At 50.0% G+C, this 22,486-nt stretch overlaps 1 protein-coding gene across 5 annotated transcripts in view; it reads right to left on the bottom strand.

The window, feature by feature from the left end:
• Positions 1–22,486, bottom strand: part of KIRREL3 (kirre like nephrin family adhesion molecule 3) — a 318,683-nt gene that overhangs the window by 81,112 nt on the left and 215,085 nt on the right. For all 5 annotated transcript variants that reach the window (XM_040534284.1, XM_040534285.1, XM_040534286.1 and 2 more), the window contains one exon: positions 1,905–2,054. In XM_040534284.1, coding sequence (XP_040390218.1) covers positions 1,905–2,054 — 150 coding nt within the window. The remainder of the gene's footprint in view (positions 1–1,904; positions 2,055–22,486) is intronic.

Genomic DNA, 22,486 nt, shown 5'->3' with positions numbered 1-22,486 from the left:
GAGAGGCCTCCCAAAGCCCAGGGAGAGACTGCGGGTTTTGCCCCAGCTGTTCAGAAAGGAAACACTGATGATGAGCAGTAAGCTGAAATCCATAGCAAAAGGACGGGATTTGCATAGCCCGGGGTTTGCCTCTATTTTCAGAGGGGCGACGTGCCCAGCTGCAGGTGGAGCAAGGCTTCTGCTGGGCTGCGAGATGCGCCAGACCTGACCTTGGGCCACCCTTGCAAAGCCATGCGACAGCTAAAACTCAACGTGCAAACATCAGCCTGCTACTGGGGCTGCTCACCGAGATGCAAGCACAGCCTGTGCTTCGGGGCCAGCCCTTCCGCCACCTCCGGCCCCTGCGAGCCATGCCACGGCATATCTCGAGTTCCTTACGCCAGGTTTTTACGCACATGCTAGGGTTGAAACCCTGAGATATTTCCACTATTAGGTCTGTGTAAAGGTTGGGCAGGGGTCTCCCTTCACGGGGATCAGCGAGACACCCGACGGGGCTGGGAAGGATGCTGCCGTCAGCGCATCCCTCCGCCTGCTGGTGATTAATGCGCTGGGGACCGCAGGCAGCCTGGCACACTCTCGTGTTTTTGTTGTTTCGCAAGCTATCAACAGCAGGATTTGCTCTCCTGAACCGCGAGAAATACAAATGATGGGTTTGTTTGTATTTAGCTAATTAGATGACTGGCTGAGCTGGTAGCGTGCAAGCTGGCAGTTCCTCCTGCTAAAGCAGCCCCAGCTCTGTTAATTGTGGAAGTCATTCACATGAGCCACATACTTCAGTGGAGCTATTGTCACCCGTCCGTGTTGCAAGGTCTTGTAGGGAGAGATCAGCTCTCTAATGTATGGAAAAGTTGTGGCACTGAGCTTTGAAAAACATTTGAAGAGGGGACTGCTCACTCAGTCAAGTCTGAGAAATGAGTAACTATACATACAAAAAAAAAACCAACAAAAAACCACAAACAAACAAGCAAATAAAAAAAAAAAAAAAGGAAAAAGCAGGCATCGCACTTGAGAAGAGCAGGGTCCCTGGAGACCAAGAAACCTGATTCCTCCCTTGGTTTCTGGCTGCTGCTGCCTGACGTGCTGAATACCCTCGGAGCTTCCCCAGGCTCTGCAAAGCCCCTGCAAGGGCTCGGTGCCCTCGCTTCTGACTCTTGAATGCCCATTTTCCCTTTGTTTTGGGGAATGTTAAAAAAAAAAAATCAGCAAAATATATAGAATTAACTGGATCCCTTCTCCGCATTTGCTTCAGGCTTCTCCAGGTGCAGTAAAGCCATTCATCACAATGCACGCGTGGGATTAAGTAACAAGAAGTCTGGGGAATTTTGTGACCAAACTGTAATTTGCCAGAAGTACAGCTTAAGGAAGCCACAAGTGCTTGTGGGCTCCACTGGCTCTCAATAAATACATTTATCCAAAGCAAAGGCTTTTGTTTTGAGAATGTCAAAACAGGCACTTTCAATGTTTATGAAGCATTTCAGACTGCATTTTGGAAACAGGACATTTGTTTCGAAAAGCCAACCCAAACCAAAGAAAGGCAAGGCTTTCCAAAGGTCACACCTGTGGGAGACCAACTGTTTAGCTTCAAGCCGGAATAAAAGTTTTTGTTTATTCCAAGTTGCGACACTTGTGTTTGGGCTAGCTGGAGGGTTTTGCAGTTCAAGTGAAAACACTCATTATTCTCAAAACAAATATTTGTTCTGAAGCTGTTAAAGAGAAACTGAAGCCAGTTTTCACTTGCTCCAAGCATTTATTTTCTTTTTCCTTAAAAAGAGGTGTTCTTTAACCAAAATATCTATTACACTTGTAGTGTTTTTTATTTAATTATTACTTTGGGGTGGGGGTGGCAATGATCTGCTCTATCCAGGCAGCTTCTGCTGCCCCAGGAGGGCAGTGCCACGACTTACTTGAGAGATCCCGTCCGACTCCAAGGGCGAGCCCGTCTTTGATCCACAGCACGATGCCATTGTACTCAGGGATGGCGCACAGCAGTGTCACGGGCTGCCCGGCAATCACCACCTGGTCCTGGGGCTGTTGCGTGAAGGAAGACGCTTGACCTGGAGAGGGGGATGAGAGAGCGCGACGAGGCTGTCAGTTCGCCATGGGTGGGTTCCAAAAAATTTACAGTGAATAAAAAAAGGGGATAAAAAAAGCCCTGGCAAAGAGGTGCCAGGCATTTCCTCTAACCGTGTCATTCAGGATAGCTACTAGTGTACTGTCGCTGTCATGATCTAAGGACAGAAGAGCAGCAGGTTCTCAGGAACCAGTGATATTTTGTATTACACCTGATACAAGGGGACACCGGTCCTCTGCTCTCCTCTTCCCCTTCATGCGCTCCCTTAAACCAGGATGCACAGCCGAGAACCTGCCACAAACCACAGCGACTCGGAAGATCTGCCTGCTGCTCTCCCCTCTGCTACCAGGCCCCCAGTGCGAGCCCCTGGTACGTCAGGGGCTTCACACACATCAGGGGATGAAAGGACGCGGCAGCAGAAGTTTCAGCTTCAGTCTCCCAAGACACACAACGCTAAGCAGCCGAGCTCTTAGGGATGACAAGCCCCAAACACAGTGGTTTAGCACAGCTCTCCTCTCACTTCCACACCCTGAAGGAGGCAGTAACAGTTTGAAGCCCTGAGGACATCTCCCGCCATGGCCAAGATGTCTCACCCCTCCGAAGAAGGTGAAACTTCTCATTTTCCACAAAAAGCATGCTGATTCATCGTAACCTATTTCACATCAGGGTGTGCTAAGTGCTGGCATTACGCTTTATTTTCTCTCTTTGAAATCCATCATCATTACTTGGCTTTGTCATGACTGAAAACCATTCCAAGTGTCAAGTCCTTCCGTTTTTTTTTCCCCAGAACAAGCGCTCCACTTTCCAACCAGGTGAGGTGTAAACCCAGGTGCCCATATGCAGCCCATCCCTGGTGTTCGATGCAGGCTGGGGCACGTGTCTTGCAAAGAGAATGGTGCAAAAGCAAGAACAAATGCTGGCAAAGCATCCCTAAACCAAACGTGGGCTATCTTAGAGACAGCTTGAGTGCTAGCACATGGATGTAGTGCTGCTGTCTGATGCTGGAAGGCCTTAAATGCAAAGGCAATTTAGTATGTATTCAGTTATCAGTATACATCAATCCAATATCTGCTCGTTGGGGTCTCCTTTGTGTTAGCTATTTGATGAGCATCTGAGAAGTGCTGCTGCCTTGCCAGTGCTTAAAGTCCTGCTCTTACTCTGGCTATTGAGAGATCTGAAAAGGGAGAAGTTGGGAGAGTGGCCTGACTGGATTGCAACTCGCTGTATTGCCCTGGGGGTTTTAAAGATCAGGAGCCTTGCTGCGTGTGAATTATCGCCCTGAAACAGGCACGGAACAAGAAGCCCACATCCGCCAGCTGAAAGGCAGCTCAATACGCTGCGTCGCGCCGGGCTGCAGAAAAAGTTGCTCTTTAAAATCAATGTGTTAAAACCAGGACAGTCTCCACGCGAACCACCCTAAATCAATTCAATCCTAATTTACATTAACTCAATTTAATCATTGACTGATGATTAATCCTAAACCAAGGTTAAGTGTGACACAAGTTCTTGCAACTAAACTTGTTTTCAAATGAGTTGTTAGGCATTGCCTACAGGGCAAAACTGCAAAGCTCAATCATTTTCTAACTCGTGCAGTTAAACCAATGTAAGCCCCCATGTGAATGCTTATATTTCATTTAATTTATTGCAGCTTAACTTAAACATGTTCCTAGCCAGCTGAAGATGTGCAGGAAGGAGCACAGGCATCCTTTCTGGATTTCTACCCATGTATATACAACTGGTTAAAAAGCTCTCCGGATATCTTGGCAAATCCAGGCACATGTTGAGCACCCATGAAATCCCAGGGATTTCAGGAGTCCCATCCCCTCCAGCACCCACATACTTGCAGAGAAGCCTGATTTTCATCACCAGTGCTCCAGTAGGTCATGGTCATGCATGCTCAACAGGACGGGTCTGCTGCAGTGGTACCCCACAGCAGCAGCCTCAGGAGATGCCACATGCTGCAAGGCACGTGGACCTCCAACACTAGCAGAAACGCTTGCTCTTCTGAACTGGGATTTAGAAACATCATAGGAAATATTAATCAGCTCTATATTCTATTCAGACTCACAAGGACAGGTGCTACTGAAATAATAGGAAAAGCAGGGACTGGAGAGAGAAAATTAGGAAATGAAGCAGAAAAAAGTGAGCATTTTGCCTTTTTTATTTTTTTTATTTTCCACCCGCTAACTATGTTTTCATGGCTCACTCCGTAATCTTGACAATTCTCAAGGCAAGCCGGGCAAGCAGGGACAGTGCCAGAATGCAGTAATAACCAAAAAAGATTGTTTTATCGGCGAGAATTATCAGGTTGTCAGCTGGGAGCTGCAAGAGTCGTAATGAGAAAGCAGAAACACAAAGTGGTGTCCATGCCCTCTGAAAATGTCCATTAAGCAGAGGTTTCATTTGGTAATTGCTGTTGGAAATGAAGCCCCCCCCCCCTTTTATTTTTTTTTCTTTTTCCTTTCTTGATCTGTCTTAGAGAGCAGCTGATGACCATGGAAAATTAGAGCGAGAACATGGCATATGTCTCCTGTCTTTTCCTTCCCTCTGTTTGTTCAGCGTGAAAAATTGTCACTTGAAACCCTTTTTAGTCCAAGGCTCCATCTCGGCTACAAATGTTACAGGCTCAGCCTTGGTCACAGGAGAGGAGAGAAGGGGGTAAGGACGTTAAGAGCATTACCTGGCCCAGTCCCTGCTCCACAGCAGGATCACTGCTCCCAAAATAACAGATAAAAAAGCTAAAAAAAAAAAAAAAAAAAAAAAGGTACCAAAAGGCAGAGCTTGACTCACTTTCAAATCAGCTTAAAGTCTGATTACTGGGTTTAACTGGGTTTGGAAGATCAGAGACCTGTTCACGTTACAGCTTTCAGCAGTCTTATATCTTAATGTCAAAGGAGCAAGTAATTTGCAGAAAAGTTTTAAGGGAGATAAGACACGACAGAAAATAGCTGAGAAGGGGGAAATTGGGAAAGGATGATTTACAAATGCAGGTTGAGTGGTTTCAGCTACAAGAAGCACTGAGACACGTCAGTTTGTCGGTGCTTTGGCTTTAAAGCAGGGTTCTGTGACTCCAAGGACAAAACAAAACAAAATGAACATTTCATCATCACACAATGCTATGGGTCCACAAGAAGATGTATTTTCCAGAGGTTTCCCATACACTTCCTGGACACCAAATAGGGCAATAGCCAAAAAAATCCAGTCTTAAGTATAACCCAAATCCCAATTCAGATCCTTGCAAAGACCGGAATTAAGACCAGAGCACGTGTGGGCGAGACACCAAACACCGCTCTCACTGGAAGCACCCTGCTCCTCCACAATGCCCACGGCTCTCCATTTCCAGCCTCCAGGAGACATCTCCACCACCTTAGCCCAGCCTAGAGACTTGGTTTACTTCCACACCTCGTCTTCCTTTTTTCAAGAAGACCAGCAGACTTTCAAAGGGGGAAACAAGCCCACGGATGCTCAGCTTCCCGCAAGCACCGCGGGTAGAAGCACGGTGCTGATTCTGCCCCCCAGGAGCATCCACGCATGTGTCTTCTGCTTTTCAGGGGAGATGCACTGAGCAGAAGCAAATATTAGGACTCTGAATTCATTGTTGATTTTTTTTTCCCCTTTTAAAAAAAGCAAAGAGATATGCAAATGAGATGATAACCATGCCTCCTGGCCATGCTCCAGTGTGACGGCAAAGCCGGAGCCTGCCGGAGCGGGTTGTCAGCAGCGGGGCGGTCTGCTGCTGGGGGGCTTTGGTGCGAGAGAAGGTGCAGGGGACTTGATCCCCGAGTCTCATCTTCTCCTGCCTGCTGGCTTTGCTTTGCACCCTGAGGAGCTGTTTACAGCCCCAGCCCACAGCATGAGCTGCTTTGGCTGGCCCTGCGGTCTCCTCCTGCCTTCCTGGAGGAAGTCTCTCTAAAACAAAAGCAGGGGGCACTTCTTTTAGGATTACACTATCGTAATCCTAAACGCCAGGAACAAAATGGAGAATAAAGGACCTACTGTGAACAGCGAGCAGGCAGTAATGCTAACCCTGCTTTCAAAAATCACAAGCGGGGCCTTATGAAGTCACAAGCATGTCATAAAAGTGCAAGAAAGAAAGAGAGAGAGAGAAAAGAGAACCACTTTAGAACTCTTTATATTTCCTTAATGGATTTTGCACCTGTGGCTCCTGCTTTTCAGTGTTTCTCTCTAACGTTGCCTTGTTCTTTCAAACAAAAGCTGAGGCTGTTATGTTTGTGACTTCCAAGGGAAATCATGCCACCACTGACGCAGCATTTCCAGAGGAGTCCCAGTGCCCCGCGTGGTGAGAAGGACCCAAATCCCAAATCCCATCTTACAACCCAGAGGGTTCAGGGAGGCACGTGCACGAGGACACCCCCAAGGCCGTCCGTGACAGAGCAGGACCTTGAAGCTCCTTCAGCACCAAGGCCCAGAGCAGCGACCGGCTTTCTAAGCCCTCTGAAGACTCCAATCTGTTTGCACGAGTTCTTGCCTGAATTATTTCAACTTGCAGCCTCCTGTGTAAAAACTGGCCTGCCTGCAGACACCGTGCTGCAAGAAGAGAGGAGGCAAGTGGGAACAGCAGATAGTTAAATTTTCATTACCCAAGAGAAGTGAGTATTGTAATAAGAAGCAAGGGACTTAGAGCGGGAACAATGACTCATTAGAAACGGAGACACCATGGCTCCTTTTATGTAAGCGGAGCTTTGAATTTCCATTGTGTTTTGGAAAGAATTAGCTCTTTTTGTTGAGGAGGGGATGGAAGTAGTGAAGGAGGCCTCTGATGCACCTGGTAAAGATGTAACCGTTTAGAAATGATTGGGGGTGACTGAGGGACGTTGCCCTTGTCCCACCAGGCTGGGAGCTGATCCTGCCCTTGGTGTGGAGCTGCAGGACGTGTGGCTGGAGGGCGAGCACGGGGCTGGCCTGCCCCGGTGCAGGGGAGCTGAAGGCCGAACACCACACCATGAGGCCCCTCTTTGGGATGTAAGGGCATCATGCCACCAAGCACCTGCCTGGAAGTCACAGCGTTTCGGCCCATCGCAGGGTTGGTTGCTCCGGGACAATGACACGACGCCTGGAGCTGGAGCTATCTCTGGAGCAGGGCTGGGAAGGCAGGATGGCTGACAGGGGACTGTCTCCACACCTGCCCCATGCAGCTCCTGGTATTGATCCTGGGACAGATGGGCCAGTTCTGCTCATGCAGATGGGTCCTCCTCTGGGAGCCAAGGACAACAGGCTCCCTGCATCAGGCCCATCACGCTTTAAAACACACGCCTGTATTGATTTTTAGATGGCTAGGAAAGGCAAGCAGACAAAAGCAGTACATTATTTACAGTGCTCTCAGGAGTCGTCAGTCACGGGGAAGCACGGCGCAAGCAGGGAGAGCTGCGTGGACGCCACGGTCCCTCATCACCACCTTGCCTGTCTCCAGGTCCCCCCCAGCGCAGTGCCCATGGAAAGCATCCCCAAGGATGCTCTGGGGCACAGCAAGGATTTCCCCAGCCAAGGACCAAGACAAGCTCTTCTCGCACCTCCAGAGGAGCTCCCCAGGCAGGAGCAGCTGAATCCCACCAGTGAAGCTGTGGATGCAATCTGGGGCAAGGAGACCTGGAGCAGCCCCCTGAGGGAGGGCCACATGCTGGTGATGGCCAGAGCCATGTCTTGCACTTCTCTGCTGCTTCCTGGGAGGAAAACAACCATAGCTCGAGCTCCTCAGTTGCATAACACTTTCCGTTATTTTATTTTGTTTCCCGGGGGAGGGGGAGGAGGGGGAAGAGGAATCTGATGGAACAAAAATGTCAGTTTGGCCTTTTTTAGTTTGACTACGCAAGTCCAGCTCATGTGGCTTCAGTACTCCTGATGTTGCTGAATTATTCAATTTGAAGGAAAAAACCCACCCCCCAGTCAAGGAATGAATCAGCTGTGCGGAAAGGCAAGCAGCAGCCTACTTCTTGCAGGCCAGCCGGGACCCGGTGCTTTTTGTGTCCCCTCTCCCGTGGCCATGGGTGCCGGGCAGGGAGCTGGGCTTGGTCCCTGCTCACCAGCCAGAGAGGTGGCACCCGTCTTCCCCTTGGCGTGAGTACAGCAATGAAGGGGCTGCAAAGCCAAACAAAACCCATGCCGGGTGAGGGTGCCAGCGTGGAGTTTGGGGACGATGCTCAGCTCATCAGCTTTGCCTCAGCGTAACCCTTTGCCTCCCAGCTCCAAGCCAGCCTGAGCTCATCCTGCAGCGATGTCAGATATTTCCCTAATGCTGCTTAGAGAAGAAACATCAGCATCCCACTGTGTCCACTAAGCAGCTTCAAACAGGAGACAAAGAAATTCTGAATAAGATATTAGACCTTTTAGAAATCTTTTTGTCTATTAGTCACACAGGCGAGAGATCTGAACTATCGAGTATTGCACTTGCTTTGATACCCACACGAAATCCCAGTACTGCTTTCAAAGTCACTGTGAGTAGTTTGATCAGCCATGCAGAAAGGGCTTAAATGTCATCGTCTGCTCTGTTATTAGCTACCAATTGGGAAAGGTGTAAGAGTATACTTACCGAGGGATATTTATTGGCAACCTCCTCCCAGCACCAGCTCTGAGAATTACCTCTTGTGAGATTAAATGCCTGTTCTTGGTAGCTGCGCTGATAGAAAACAAACTAATGGGCTGCATTGAGGAAGGAAAAATAAGCTGTTCCCAAAAAGCATTGTTCAGGTGACCTTAGGGACTACATTGCACTGAATATTCAGGCGCAGGACACGCGGCTCCTGGCCATTCTGCTCCAACAACCTGGCAAATACCTGCTGCCCAGGTAAAGCAGGGCCCATAGAAAGAACCGTTATCTTCTGTTAGACAAGATGACGGAGCTGGGAAAATGAGAAAGAGATGAGCTCTGGGGCACGAAGGACTTTTGCTGGGTTGGAGACAGAAGCAGCAAACTGAATTAGGTGGCGTTTTGCCACTGGTGCCAGCACGCTGCAGGATCCTTGTCGTGGCTGCCTTGGAGCTGGTTCGCTCCTGTGGCAGGGGATGCAGGGAGGCTTTGCAAGGGGCAGAGCTCACTGCTTTACCAAAGCTAACAGCAGAAAGGAGAGGTGCATACGCAGTGCAAAGCGCCCTGTCTTGCTCTTGTTAGCAGAGAGGAAGAGATTTCCTCCCATTGATCCACCTGGAGGCTCCAGCTCCGGCTGAAAATTGCCAGCGACTCCACGAAGTGTTTAGTTATCAGTGCTCCCGAGGGGAATAATAAATTACCATTTGCTCTTCTGTCAAGGTGTAGCTGTCCTGGCATGGCTCCACAGCAGCTGTACCGACACACGAGGTAGGGAGCGGTGAGAAGAAGAGGTGACGCCTTGGTACCCCCTGCCAAACCAGCTTTCTCCTGGTGCTGCGGATGCTTTCCTGATGCTCACCATGTGCAGCTGACCAGCGGGGCTTGCTGAGGGGTCAGCAGATGCTCAACTGCAGGAGCCTTGCATGGATACAGAGTGAGCTCCCTACAAGCACGACTTTAATGCACAGAAGAGAAAAAGGGACTTTTCCATCTGAAATCACAGCTAATGCCCAAAGTGTCTCCTCTCCCCAAATCTTCCTGATAAAATCCCTTAGGATTTTATAAAAAACTTCAGGATTTTATCCCATGTGACCTGATATGTCTCACAGCCCTGGATTACACCCAGTCAAGGCGGGTGTACCTTACCTTAGCCTAGCCTCTGCTCCCAGGTCGGGGCTGCTCTCTTGAAATACAGCCCCATAAATCTCGTCTCATCCTCTAGTTAGAGGGCATGCAGGACACTTGTCCGTAGGACAACCAGAAGGATGTATAATCCATTTCACAAATGATTTGGAGATTTCAAAGCCTGGCTCAGCTCCCACAAAGAGCAGAAGCGGGAAGTTGTGCAGTCTACAGGGCGGAAAATCAGACCAAAGAGCTTGCCCTGGGTTGCACGATGTTTCGCTTCCATCCTCGCCTTTCACAATCAGTTATCAAACGCTTTGAGTAGCAGAGAGAAATACGAAATGAAGAATCACTTCAGAACAGAAAATGCAGACATTTAATACCAAAACTACTGCAAGATTCTCCTCCCGTCTTCCACCTTCTACTCCAAACTGCAAGCCTCACAATGAAATGTTGAGAGGCAACTCTACGAGAAACTTCGAGTGTGTTGCTTCTGGGGGCTCCTGGCCAGCCCAGCCCCGTGATATTACAAAGGCATCGAGGATTCTCTCCAGCTCCCTGCTGTTCAGCTGAGCTGAGAAGCAGGGTGAGATTGCTTCAGGTTGTGCTGCGTGAATTAGCAAGTCTAACGATGAAGTGGAGTGAGAATTAGCAGGTTTCTGCTGTAATTATTGTTTGTTTGGATTTTTCCGAGTGGAAATGATTGTAAATATGTGCACTTTCTTCTTCTTCTTTTTTTTTTTTTTTTAAACGCAACATTCATATTCAGGCTGTTCTTTCGAATAATTAGTTTCAACTCTAAAATTAAGCACATGCAATACACAAGAAAAAGTGCTGGGGAAAAGAGAAGATAGGAGATGCTGTGATGAACAGATTTGAGCAGAGCATCAGCCGCGCAGGAAATGTTTTTGCGCACATGGCTATCCTTGTTACCCAAGGAAGGTGCTTAAAACTCATGCACTTTTCTATCTATGCATGAAGGCCTACGAAAAATTGTTCCCTTCCCTGAAAACCATTGCTGCCACAGAACCCCTAGACCCAGGGAATGCCTAAAGAGTGCACTTATCCCCCAGCTTGGAGGGATGAATGGCATTTTCAAGGGAAAACCCAGTGTTATGGAGGAGGGCGGTGACCAGCACCAATGCCTACAACAGTCAAGTCCTGATTTTGACTGGGAGTTACCCAACACAAACAAGCTCCACAAAAAGAGAACAGAAACATGAGCTCAGTCAATAGTTACAGCCCTGCAACTGCTCCATCATGTGCACCCTTGGCAGTGGCAGGGGGACGTGGCACTGAGCACTGCTGTCACCGTGACTGCTCTGCTTCGCTGCCGCAGGAGCCGGGACCACGCTGGAAGGGGCCTCAAATGTATTTATACACAAGGCTTCACTGTTTGTTTTTTATCGGCTCCTTTTCAATGGTCCCCACTGCAGAGTCAATGGCTTGCTTGTGCAAAACCCCAGTCCAAGAGAAGATGAGCACATTCTGGCCTGCTGAGTTAATTAGCAGGTAATGAGAGATGCTCATCAATAAACCCAGCTGCTTCTGAACCCCCTCCTGGGTTGAGCGCCATGCCTGCAGGACAGAGGAAGCTCTCCATCCCCTGCCAAGCTCCACGTGGCTCGCTTAGTTGATGATGTGCTCTCTCCCCAGCCGCCCTGCAGCGGACAAACCCCCTCCCGTACGCAGCGAGGCAAAGCTTGGGGAGAGCTCACACCACCAGCATGACAACAGAACCGTTTTTCACTCAGGGATTTTCTGGGAGGGAGATGTTTTTCCATCTGGTTTACTGGTAGAGGATTCCCTGCCTGGAGTTGAGAGCAGGTAGTGTAAAGCTGGGAGTCAAAAAGAAGGGAAATTGATTAGTGTAATATTACGCTCCCTTACAATGGAAAATTCTCTCCAAGAATCCCCCCTCTTGAAACCTCACGAGTCCACAGCTGGGGATAGAAACCTCCAGGAAAAAATAATAAAAAAGCCTCTTCTGCACATCCATCCACAGCAAAACCCCAACGCGGGTCCCTCCTCGGGCTGAAATCCCAAGGAACAGGCACAGGAGAGTCCCCAAACAGGTAACAGCCGTGCAGTTAGCCAGCGCCGCCTCCCTTTCTGACTTGAGGGAAAGCTTCCTGCTTTCGACGAGGCAGGGACGTAACCTGGTTAAGGCCTCAGAGGCAGACACATAACCATCATAATAATTTTTAAGAAGCAATGTGCAACACAGCGCCTTACGGACTCCTATAAATTACTCGGCACCCGGCTGCCAGCTCAGCCCAAGCTCGATATTGCCTGCAGTAATTATTTGGATCAAATGCAGTTTATCTGCTTCATATTTGTGTTTCTGTGCTCTCCGGTAACTTATAAATGTCATTGCAGTGTTTATTTGTTATAATGAAACTTAATGACGTTTGAAACCAATGGCTGTGGTTGTGGGCTGCAGGTTTCAAGTAATCTCTTCATCTCAGGAGCAGGAGGCCCAAAGATAACACTAAATTACCCTATAGGAAAGGAAGATGCATGCAGACAGATATTCAGGCCGGTGTATTATTCATTGGAGAGATGACTAGCAATGAGCCACGGCGCCGAGGGCTATGGGCTTCCATCACTGTCACCCAGCGGAGGCGAGCGCTCCTGTCCGAGGGGAGCGCGCTGCCAAGCTGTAAGCCCGACCGCGTCTCCATCGGTCTGAGCAAACCTTCCTCGGCACAGCTCGTGGCCAGATGCCCGCACAAATGGCTGGCGGGGAGGGAGCGAGGTGCTGCAGCTGCCACACAGCCGAGCTGGGCAGGGGAAGCTGGATTCGGGAGGCTCCGAGGGGTGCGGAGCACGGCAGCGGTGACAGCCCGTCCCCACCGGCTGGCTGGCCCTGAACACCTTTCTCCTTCCACGTAAGACCCAGAATAAACTTTTCTTGCCTCTGCTTGAGGCACAGTTCCTTGTCCTCCCTCCTTCTGAGGCCATGAATAATTTTCTCCCTTTGTTTCTAGTGCTGTGTGTATTTATAGACTCTGTTCGTGTCTCCCCTCGAGCTTCCTCTAGACTATATAAATTCACCTCCCCCAGCCTCTCCCCTTGCTCTCTGGTCCCTGGGCCACTCCTGCTGCCACCATCAGCATCCTCCCCAGCTTTGCTCCCCGGGCTGCAGAGACTGGTGCTGGTCACACCGCAGCCCACGTGGAGCTGCAATTACCGATGCCTTATTACCTCGGGATCTGCTGAAGCAAAATGCCCATGGCAAGAGCTGAGAACATCTCTCCCTCATCTCCCTCTTGCTGTCAGAAATGCCATGGTACCCAGGACAGCTAGCACCAAAAGAGCTTTAACCCCTGCAGCACAATCCAGCTCCAGAGCATCAGGTTTATGAGCTGCTTCCCACCAAGCGGGCACCGAGGGCTGATGCTTCAGCATCTGGCCAGCAGAGGCTCAGCACCTTGCTGTTTCCCTGCTCCAGAGCAATGCAGCATTGTGAGCTGTCTCTGCAAGGGCAACGAGGCAGGGGAGAGCAGGCTTTCAGGGAAACTGCACCTCAGCTGCTGGTTCAGTGAAGTTCGGCTTTTTGTATTTGCCAGCTTCTCCTACACAAGGTCGGATAGGTCTGGAAACATGCTGTGCTGTGGCTGTCTGTCCTCAGCGGCACAGCCTCTTCCTTCTGCTCTGAAGCTAAGCTGAGAGATGTTTCTCCTGCACTGCCGTGGTCCTCTCTGCCTCCCAAAGCTGTCGTGCAACCCATTCCAAAACAGCCGCGGGATGACCAGGCTTCAGTCATCTCACATGGTTTTAGGGAAAGACTGTTCCCACCAAAATACTCTTTTGGAGGGACGGCAGACAGTGCCTATGCCACTTGGTGGTCTCTGCACCCTGCCACCAACTCAGGTCCCACCCTGCTCCAGCAGGTGCTGCAGGGGGCTTGCAGCACTGGGAGGTGATTTCCGGAGAGGTCAGGCACTGCATCCCAACGCCTGTCAATGCATTATTCAACCACCAACAGGAAAGAAAAAAAGAAGTCTGGGTAACTTATTTGATTAACCTCGTTTGACCATCTGGATTAAAACCAGAAGGTATTATTGGCAGATGTGTTACCTGATGACAACTGACAAGAGAAATTAGCCTTCATTACTCACACTCCTTATGCGACCAGCTATACAGCACCTCTGGCAGGATGTCACCACGACAGCTCACTTGAGATCTCACCTCCAAGCTCAGCAGGAGCAGAGAGGACCCCGGTGCCCCCCCAACCTTTGCAGTGGGAGCACTGCAGCTGCATGCACCTGCACACGGCTCCTCGCAGCACCCAGACTCCTTCCAGAGGCCTCCCAGCCGCAGGCAGGCTGGATGTAACCTTGCTCAGGAGCTTCGTGACATCGATTAATGGGGAGGAGAGGATGGTGCAAGGCCACCTGCAATGACCTTGCCTGCACACCCTCGCAAAGGGAGCTGGCTCTGGAATAATGCCACGGCTCGGCACGGGGGGGCTGCGGGCCCTGCGGCTCCTGAGCAGCTATCGAAACAAACAAGTTGACAAATGAGGCTGCTTCTTAATGAAGCTGAAGCCAAAGTCAATACTGGGCCCTTCTATCAGGGCACAGATCAAAGATGGTCTCAAGGGCAAGCGACCTTGGCGGGGGTGGGACAGCTGTCACTCAGGGAAAGGGATGGCACAGAAATGAGAAGGAGCAGCTCTGGAAGCTGCTGCTGGAGAGGAGACAAGGGCAACCTGCAGAAAAAGATTTAGAAGAGGAGAAATACCGAAGGCTGGGGGAAAGCCTTTCTTCCAGGCCTGCTATGCTCTTTCAGCAATTAAATCAGGTTATTAGGATCCCGGTGATCTTGTCCTCCACCAACACTGCTGCAAATGTGGAGCAACATCCTTCTAACAAACCCACACTGTGGTGTTTTCTCTGCAGAGGCTTTCCTTCTGCCCACCACAGCTGTCCACATAACAAAGTGGGGAAGGATCAAGTTTCCCCCGTCTATTTTCAAGTATTGGGGGAGGTTTAAAATTTCTACTTCAAGTTTGGTATACTTGGGGCAATTTTCTGCTTTAGGAAGGACTGGGAGGGAACCACAGGCAGGAAAGGAGAAGAAGGAGGAAAACAGAATAGTACAGAGAAGTATATTCCAAAGAAATATAGCAGGTCTTCCTAGGTGTAACCCAGCTAGAGCCAGCCCAGTTACAGCAGGGAAGAACCCATCGATGAACACTTGCAGAAGGAGCCATTCGTTTGTGCTAGAGCCAGTCCTTGCCAGCCAGATCTGTCCTGCAGCACCTTTGGCTCCGCCACTGTCCACTGCATCCTCTGAGCCACTGCTTTAGGATGGCCCCTTCCCAAGCAGGGCAGCCTTGCAGCAGGGAATGACTGCAAAGACAGGAGCTCTTCTGAGGACGGTGCATGAAAGGACTCACTTGGGACACCCCAGGTCTGCTCCCAGCCTCGGTGCTGGTGTGCTGTGGACAAGCCCCATAGCTGCTCTTCCATCCCTCCTCTGTAGTTGGCTCGAAGCACAGATTCCCTAGGGCTGCCTCCCTGTTTGCATGGCACTGAGCACAACGCTGTCTTCACCATCTCCAAAAACCTCCACTGGCTGCTCCGCTCCCCCTGCTTCTCTTTGAAAGCTCCTCAGTTCAATGCTGGTCTAAGCTGATGGCAACAAAGACCTGGCATATTTATCTCCAGGTCAACCTAAATATTTCATTTAGCTTCTAAAGAAGTCAATTCCTTTCTCCCTTTCTTCCTTCCTTTATTTTAAATCTCGAAATGCATACCGTCTCTCATGAATATTGATGAGGATCATTAGTCACTGAACATTTCACTTCCCTTCTCTTTTCTCCGTCCATATAAAACCTTCATCTTTGTTAAAGGGGAAAAAAAGCCCATCTCGCATTATATCTCTGGATGCGTGTTAAGATTAGACCCATTAATACATTTATAGATTGGGTAAATACCTATGGGAGCAAATACTGGGCATAAAAGGATATGTACATACAGGCCGTGAGATTGCTACTGCACTGGAGGTAATTGTTAAGGTTGTGGTTTAAGCTCATTTCTTTGTGAAGGATCACAGTAACAGCCCCGGGTGCTAAATAACCATCGTGCTGGCTGCCTGGCCAAGGGGAATTTCTCTCATTCCCCCGCTTCAGTCATGCTCTCTACCTCTCCTACAGGTTTTTTTGACCATGCCTGTTCCTTCTGTCTTCATCAACCTCACCCTGAAGGCTGCTGATGGACTTCAGTTTTATTTACTGAATACAGATGGCAGGGTTTGGCTAGATACAGCAAATAGCTCAGGGTGAAAAACAGGACTTGCAACATTCAGTTCAATGCTTTACAGCAATATTTCACTATTTCCTTATGATAAGGATGGATTTTTAGAAGGGCTTAAAAGAAAAGCCAACCCCAACAACAGCAGGTACTTTGTTGGGAGTTTTGCAGTACCTTTCAGTCAATGCCAACCAAGTCCCACTTCACTGTGAAATGGGAACAGGTTCATTGCGTGTTGGCCTGAAACCCACAGTTTCCCCCAAATTCATCACTGCAGAGTGAAATACAGCTGTGTTGCTCTGATCCAGGAGCGCCACCTGGCAGCTCAGACTGCGGAGCAGAGGCGATGTTATGGGACCTAGCGACACACGGGGAAACCAGTGGGTGTGACCAGCTTTGTCACAACTAGTTCTCCAAGTCTTTTCACGGCATGCCAAAGCAACAGACTCTTGTGCTTGCAACACCAGAGGGGTTTCATCTCCTCAGCAACCTCACTGAGCTCCCACCCTGCAGCCTGGCTTTGGCTGGAAGCACCCTGGCCATGGCCACAGCAAGTTTCTGTCCATAACTCCACGGTAGATTTACTTCTGTTGGCTTGAGAGCTATTTTAGTGGCAAGCCTAGCTGTTTATCAATACAGAGCACGTGTCTTAGAGAGGGACTTACAAGGCTGCAACAGTTTTAATTGATATTCTAAGCTACAGTAACTTGGTAGTGCTTTGTTGCTCCATCCTGTGAATCTCCAGCCCCAGCTGAGCCTGCAGAAGCACACAGGACCTGCCTCCAGGAGAGGACGGGGATCCAGACCAGGCAGACAGGGATGAACCCCACGTTTCCTTGCAGCGCTGGGAAGCCTCTCAGTGCCTTGCAGAGAGCAGTACTGCATTGCAGTGCCTGTGCGCAAGGAGGACTCCTACGAGAGGCAGAAGCAAGCTCTTCCTTTCTCCAGGCTTGGGTAGGGACATACTGACACCCTCCTGCCCTCATCATGCCGTCGTGTCAATGCCAGGAGAGCTTACAGGAGGATTTATGGCATCATCAGAACTTTACTTAATGGTATAGCCAGGCCCGCATGTCCAGGTTCAGGTCTGGTGGACACCATGTCAGTGGTGTGACCTGTACTGCTTATGAAATACAGCCTGCCAGCAACCTCTCTGGCAGGGTCCCCATGGACACCGAGGGAGGAAAGCTAAATAACAGACCCCCGGGCTGCAGCAACAGCTCTGCAGAGAGGGAGAAATTATCAACAAATATACACGCTCAAAGGTAAACTCTGCGGGTAGCCTGGAGGCAGCGCAGAGATGAGAAAGCTGGAGTCTCTGCCTTCAGAGCGCTGCCTTGCATCTCCTTTAATTCATGCTCCCTCTGTCCCATCGACACTTTAAAAATAAACCACTCCAAAGCCAACAAAGACAGCAAGCAACACAGATGGCCAGACTTCACGGGGTAAAGCAAAGCACAAACTTATCCCTGCCCTTTTCCACATAAATCTTACTGGACGAGACTTTTCCCATTAAGGACCTGCAGAGCAGCACAAGGACACTGGGATATTCTTCACCCCCCTTAGGTATCAGTCTATGCTTACTAACAGCCAAGACCCCTGGAACACCTTCAGCAGGGCCTCCATCCCTGCAGGATGGCGCTCAGCCTCCACGCGGTGCCCGGCTCTCCCGCACACCCCGCAGGCTCTACGGGATGGGAATCAGCTACGGAATTCCTTATGCCAGCACGCGGGGTGCGAGGAAGTGCTGTGTTCATTTATTTAAGATTGCACAGCAATAGCTTTCCACAGGGGACTGCGACTTGAATCAATAGACAAAATTACACCCCTAGCCCATTAACTGCTACAACCCCACTGTTACCATACAACTCATAAGGCTGGTGCCAGATCTATAACCTGCGGCTCTCAGCTGCGTAGGCGTCAGAGGGTGGTACCCAGCTCCTCTCCAACCCGAGAGCACTGCAGCAGCACGTGGAGGAACCTGAAGGCAGGAGTTTCCTATCCTGTCTGAGCAGAGCCGTGCAGGGCACGTGGATCCCCCCCACGGAGCATCCCTGTACATGTGCATAACGGATCTTACCGGAGAGGATTTGGCTCGCAGCAGTGCTGAGGTCCTGCATTTTACACAGTTCTCCAGCTGGCCTGACCAAGGCAAAGCCTCCCCTGACACCAGACAGAGACAGCTTGTTTGTTGTTTTTTCTTCAGGTTTAACTTACATCCCTGCCTTGTTTAGCTAACAGACACACAAAGCACCAGAGAGATGTCAATGAGACCTCTGCTGATAACAATGCATCTTTAACAACTTCTCCGGAGCTTGCTCCATCCACTCACCTCTTCCTTCTCAAATGTCTTTGTCAGATAAAGAACAAAAGGCTCAATGCAGCTTATATGGGAAGAAGCCTTCCCTAATCAATTGCGATTGTGTCTTCGCGGGCAGACACGAGTGACAACGCTCGGGGTAAGGCGAGCTTTCCTATCACAGAGCTGCCAAGCCCTGCAGGAGACAGCACCTTTATTGGCAATGACAGCAGAGTTAGCAGTGCAAAATGTGCACCAGGCTCCATGAGGAGCTTTGGAGATCAGCTGCAGTGGGTTCCAGTAGATTATATGCCATGGATCCCATGGCTTTTAGCAAAACATTTGCGGAAGTCCCATTTCCAGGCTGCAGACTGATGCCAAGAGGTCCTGCTCATTGCCCAAGCCTCAGAGGGCGAAGTGGGAGGAGATGCTGGGACCCCCCAAGTTGTTTAGGGGCTGATGAGCCCTACTGTGTGCAACAGCAGGCTGAGCCAAAATCTTTTATTTATTTTATTGATTTTTTTTTTTTTTACAGGGGTGATGGGGGTTGGCTCCGATTTATCCTCGAGACTGAGAAGGATTTGTGCTCAGCCTGTGCTGCTGTGGGTGTAAAGTCACTTGCAAGATCCCACTTCAGACTGTGTGTCCCCATAAATCCAAGCAATTCTGAGGCAGCAACTGCCTCGCTGGGCTGCTAATGGGTGGCATGAATACGTCATTGCATCTCAGTGCCACTCTAATAGCACGTTTTCCTGGCAGGAAACATTCACTGAACCCTCTTTGAACTACTGCAGGCAGCAGAAGTGGTGTTCAAGCAGAGACATTTGGAGCAGAGACACAGCAGCTTCTCTGAACAAGCCATTTTTTCCCAGAACGGCAGGGACTCCATCCCAGAGTCCCAGCTGGTTTCTCTCCAGGCAGCAATATGGGGCCTGACAGAGAAGAGCTTTGAATCAGACTGGCACTGAAAGGACGCTCAGCCTTTGGGAGAGAAAGGCACAGAGTTTCTCTGCTCTCCCCTGAAGAAGGGCACGGCGGTACAGCTGGAGCAGGGTGGGACTGAGCTGGCCGCAGACCCACACCCAAATGAGAACGATGCTTCCATCCTCTGTACCTACCAGTATGCACCAGGCTTCAATATTTAAGACACATTTTAAAGCCTAAACCCTATTTTGGGTTTAAAACCATCTTCTTTCCTCCTCTGCTCTCTATCCTTCTTGGTGTTGGACTCTCCCCATCTCTCGCCCCAGCACCCTGCCAACCCAAACGCCCCCCCAGCACAGGGCTGCTACAGAAGTACCCGCAGCCTTCATTCTTGCAAGAGCTGCAGATTCCCTCTGAGAAGCTATTAAGAAGCAGTCGAATAGAGCAACCTTTCATTGACAAGTCACTCGGCCCTTTAAACGATCTCCAAATAGTGTTTTCTTTTTATTGCTTTCTGCAGTTTAACAGCCTTGATTTCAAGTTACTTTGGCTTATGATAAACTCCAGATCTATAGCGCTTCTATTCTTTTCCTCTTTGGTCTCTCTCGCCCACTTCTTCTTTATGTTTTTATTAAAAAAAGATCCAGGAAAACAGATAGCAGATTAAAAGGGAAACAAATTGAAATGGGTCAAATGTATCTTGCTTAGATGACAGCCACCCCATTAGATACTTTTAAACAGGACAAATAATCTGTTCAGCAGCACAAGTGGGCTTTTACATTTATTCTAAATTACAAACCAAATGATTGCAGCCTCAAATGGAAGCAGTGGTTAATTGCACTAATATCTCACTAATTCCAGCACCAAGGAATGGGGAAAAACTAACGATTTTCACCATTTTACCAATTATTCAATTTAGACCAAGGTACATTATGCAAACCCTGGGTTGAGCTTCCTCTCCATTTTGTGATCTATGACAAGGACTGGAATTCCACTTATTAATAATGGAGGAGCTACAGTTATTCTAAGGATGGGTATGAGATAATTATAAGCCATAAAAAACAGCTTTCACATGCATACACAATTCTCTCCCTGCGCCTAGCAGAACTGAAACCTATCTGCAGGCTGGAGGTAGGCAGGAGCTGGAGACCATAAGCCCCATCCAGAGACACCGCTGGATGCTCCCGAGCACAAAGGCACAGCTGGTAAGGCAGCAGAAGCGGGCTGCATGGAGGGATGAGCTGCCACGCATAACGGAGCACGGGGGTCCTCTCCTTCCTCCAAGCATCAAAGTCACTGCCTCGCTGGGCCAACCTTGACCTGCATCCTGTACTTGAACCTGAGCTACGGGGATCAACGCCACCTTTTGGGACCTCTGTCTCTCTCCTCCCCCTCCCCAGCAAGAGACATCAGACAGAGCTTTGCTTAGTCCCAGCACCCTTAACTAAGACCCCAAACCTCCTCAACAAGGGGGCTGAGGGGAAGCTCGCAGTGTGGAGTCCAAAACTTTTAAGCCGTTTGTAATTCCCCAAAACCTGGGGTTTGCCTTATACTAACCATCAGCCCCACAACATTCATGTCATCCTTAGAGAAAAATCTCTGGCTGCGGATTCAGACAGCCCCTAGCTGGGCAGATTTCTGGAGCCATTACCCCACGAACGGGATTTGCTAAGCAGCACCCTCTCCCAGTTAAACACAGGCCAGCTCTCGCTGCCACACAGAGCTGCAGCCCTGCAGCAACAGCTGCTGGCATCCCAGTGGTCTGCAAAGCGCACGGAGACACCTTGAACACAGAAAGCTTCTGAGCCCTGGTTCTGCTCCCAGCCACGATGCAAACAGAGGGGTGCTGCTGCCAGCAGCTCCAGCACCGAGCCCTCTCCTTGCACAGCAGCCAGCACTCCCAACCACAGCGGCTGAGCCCAGGGAAGATGCCTGCAGGTTAAGGTATAGATTTCAGCCTCATGCTCATCCCTGATTGATGGCATGGATGTAAGCAAGGCAGAAAGTAGGGACATCAGCCAAGCAGGGAGGTAAAGTTGTGGCTTTGTCCTTCCTTGCACACAGACCGTTATCCAGAGCAGGAGGATGCTGCTGTGCCAAGCCCTTTTCTGTCCCTTTTTCCAGCCATGCCCGCTTTCACAGCCTCAGACAAGGATGAAGCACGTCCTTCCCTCCACGCAGTGACAAATCTGAGTGTGGGGCCACCCTGCAGAGATGCACGGGAGGACCCCAAAGCTACCACCGTGCCCAGAAAGGGAGGTGAGAGGCGGCGAGAGGTTGTAGGCACCTCCAGCAGCCGACGGCTGGTGGGAACAGGTGGCGAAGGAGTAGGCTGACACCTCCAAGCACTTAATCGTTCCCGTTAGTAGCTTTATGAATGGCAGCCAAAAAGTGCCATAATTGCTGCAGCGACGCTTGCTAATGACTCGTGTTAGATCTGGCGAGAAGTCAAAGGCAGGAGAGAGGAAGAAAAATAGCAGGAGCAGGATCAACATGTGAGCACCTGCCTTCGGCCACCCCAGAAGAGAGCAGAGAGCCCAGCTTGGAGACCGCAGCGATGGAAGGGCAGGGACTAAACGTGATGGGAGAGCAGGGAGTGGTTTGCAGCACAGCCCTTGCCTCCATCTCCAGCTTTGGGAAGGGAAGATGGCTGAATGAGGTGGGGAACAAGGAATAAAAAAAAAAAAAAGTCCCAATTTTCAGGTTAGTCAGACGCTTCTTTTCTTGGGGGACTACAGCATTGTCAGCTTTCTGCTCCAAAAGTCACTGTGAGGCAGGGGAAATCACCAAACCCTGGGGAAAGCAGGGCAGCTCAACTTGCCACCAGCTTCAGCAGGACCTCTGTTTTCTGCTTCATGCTTTGAGATGTCCTGCCCAAGCTACGGCTCCCACTAACCCACCACTATGGCCAGGGGTGGAATCCAGCCCCGCGTGCACAAACAGCATGCTCCTGCCGATTATGTATCTGTTTCTGAATGTTAACAAACAGGCGGCAGCATCTGATTGAGTGGGTTATTAGCAGAATGAAGACAGATGGCGGAGGATTAACTCTAAAGCGTCTTTATTGCAAGGCTGTCACTGCAGACAGCTCTACCTCTCTCCCTCTGTCTACAACTGTCACCAGCTTAATTCCACCCTACAACTCACAGCCGGCACCAAGCAGCAGTCCCAGCATGCCAGCAAGGAACCGTCAATCACAGCAAAGGGATGGGCACGTCGCAGCCACACTGGAGCAACACCCTCCTACACCTGCCCCCAAA

This window comes from Cygnus olor, chromosome 22 (assembly GCF_009769625.2).
Source record: "Cygnus olor isolate bCygOlo1 chromosome 22, bCygOlo1.pri.v2, whole genome shotgun sequence".
Lineage (NCBI taxonomy): Eukaryota > Metazoa > Chordata > Aves > Anseriformes > Anatidae > Cygnus > Cygnus olor.
Note: the sequence above shows the minus strand (reverse complement) of the source record. Positions and strands in the feature narration are given on the sequence as shown.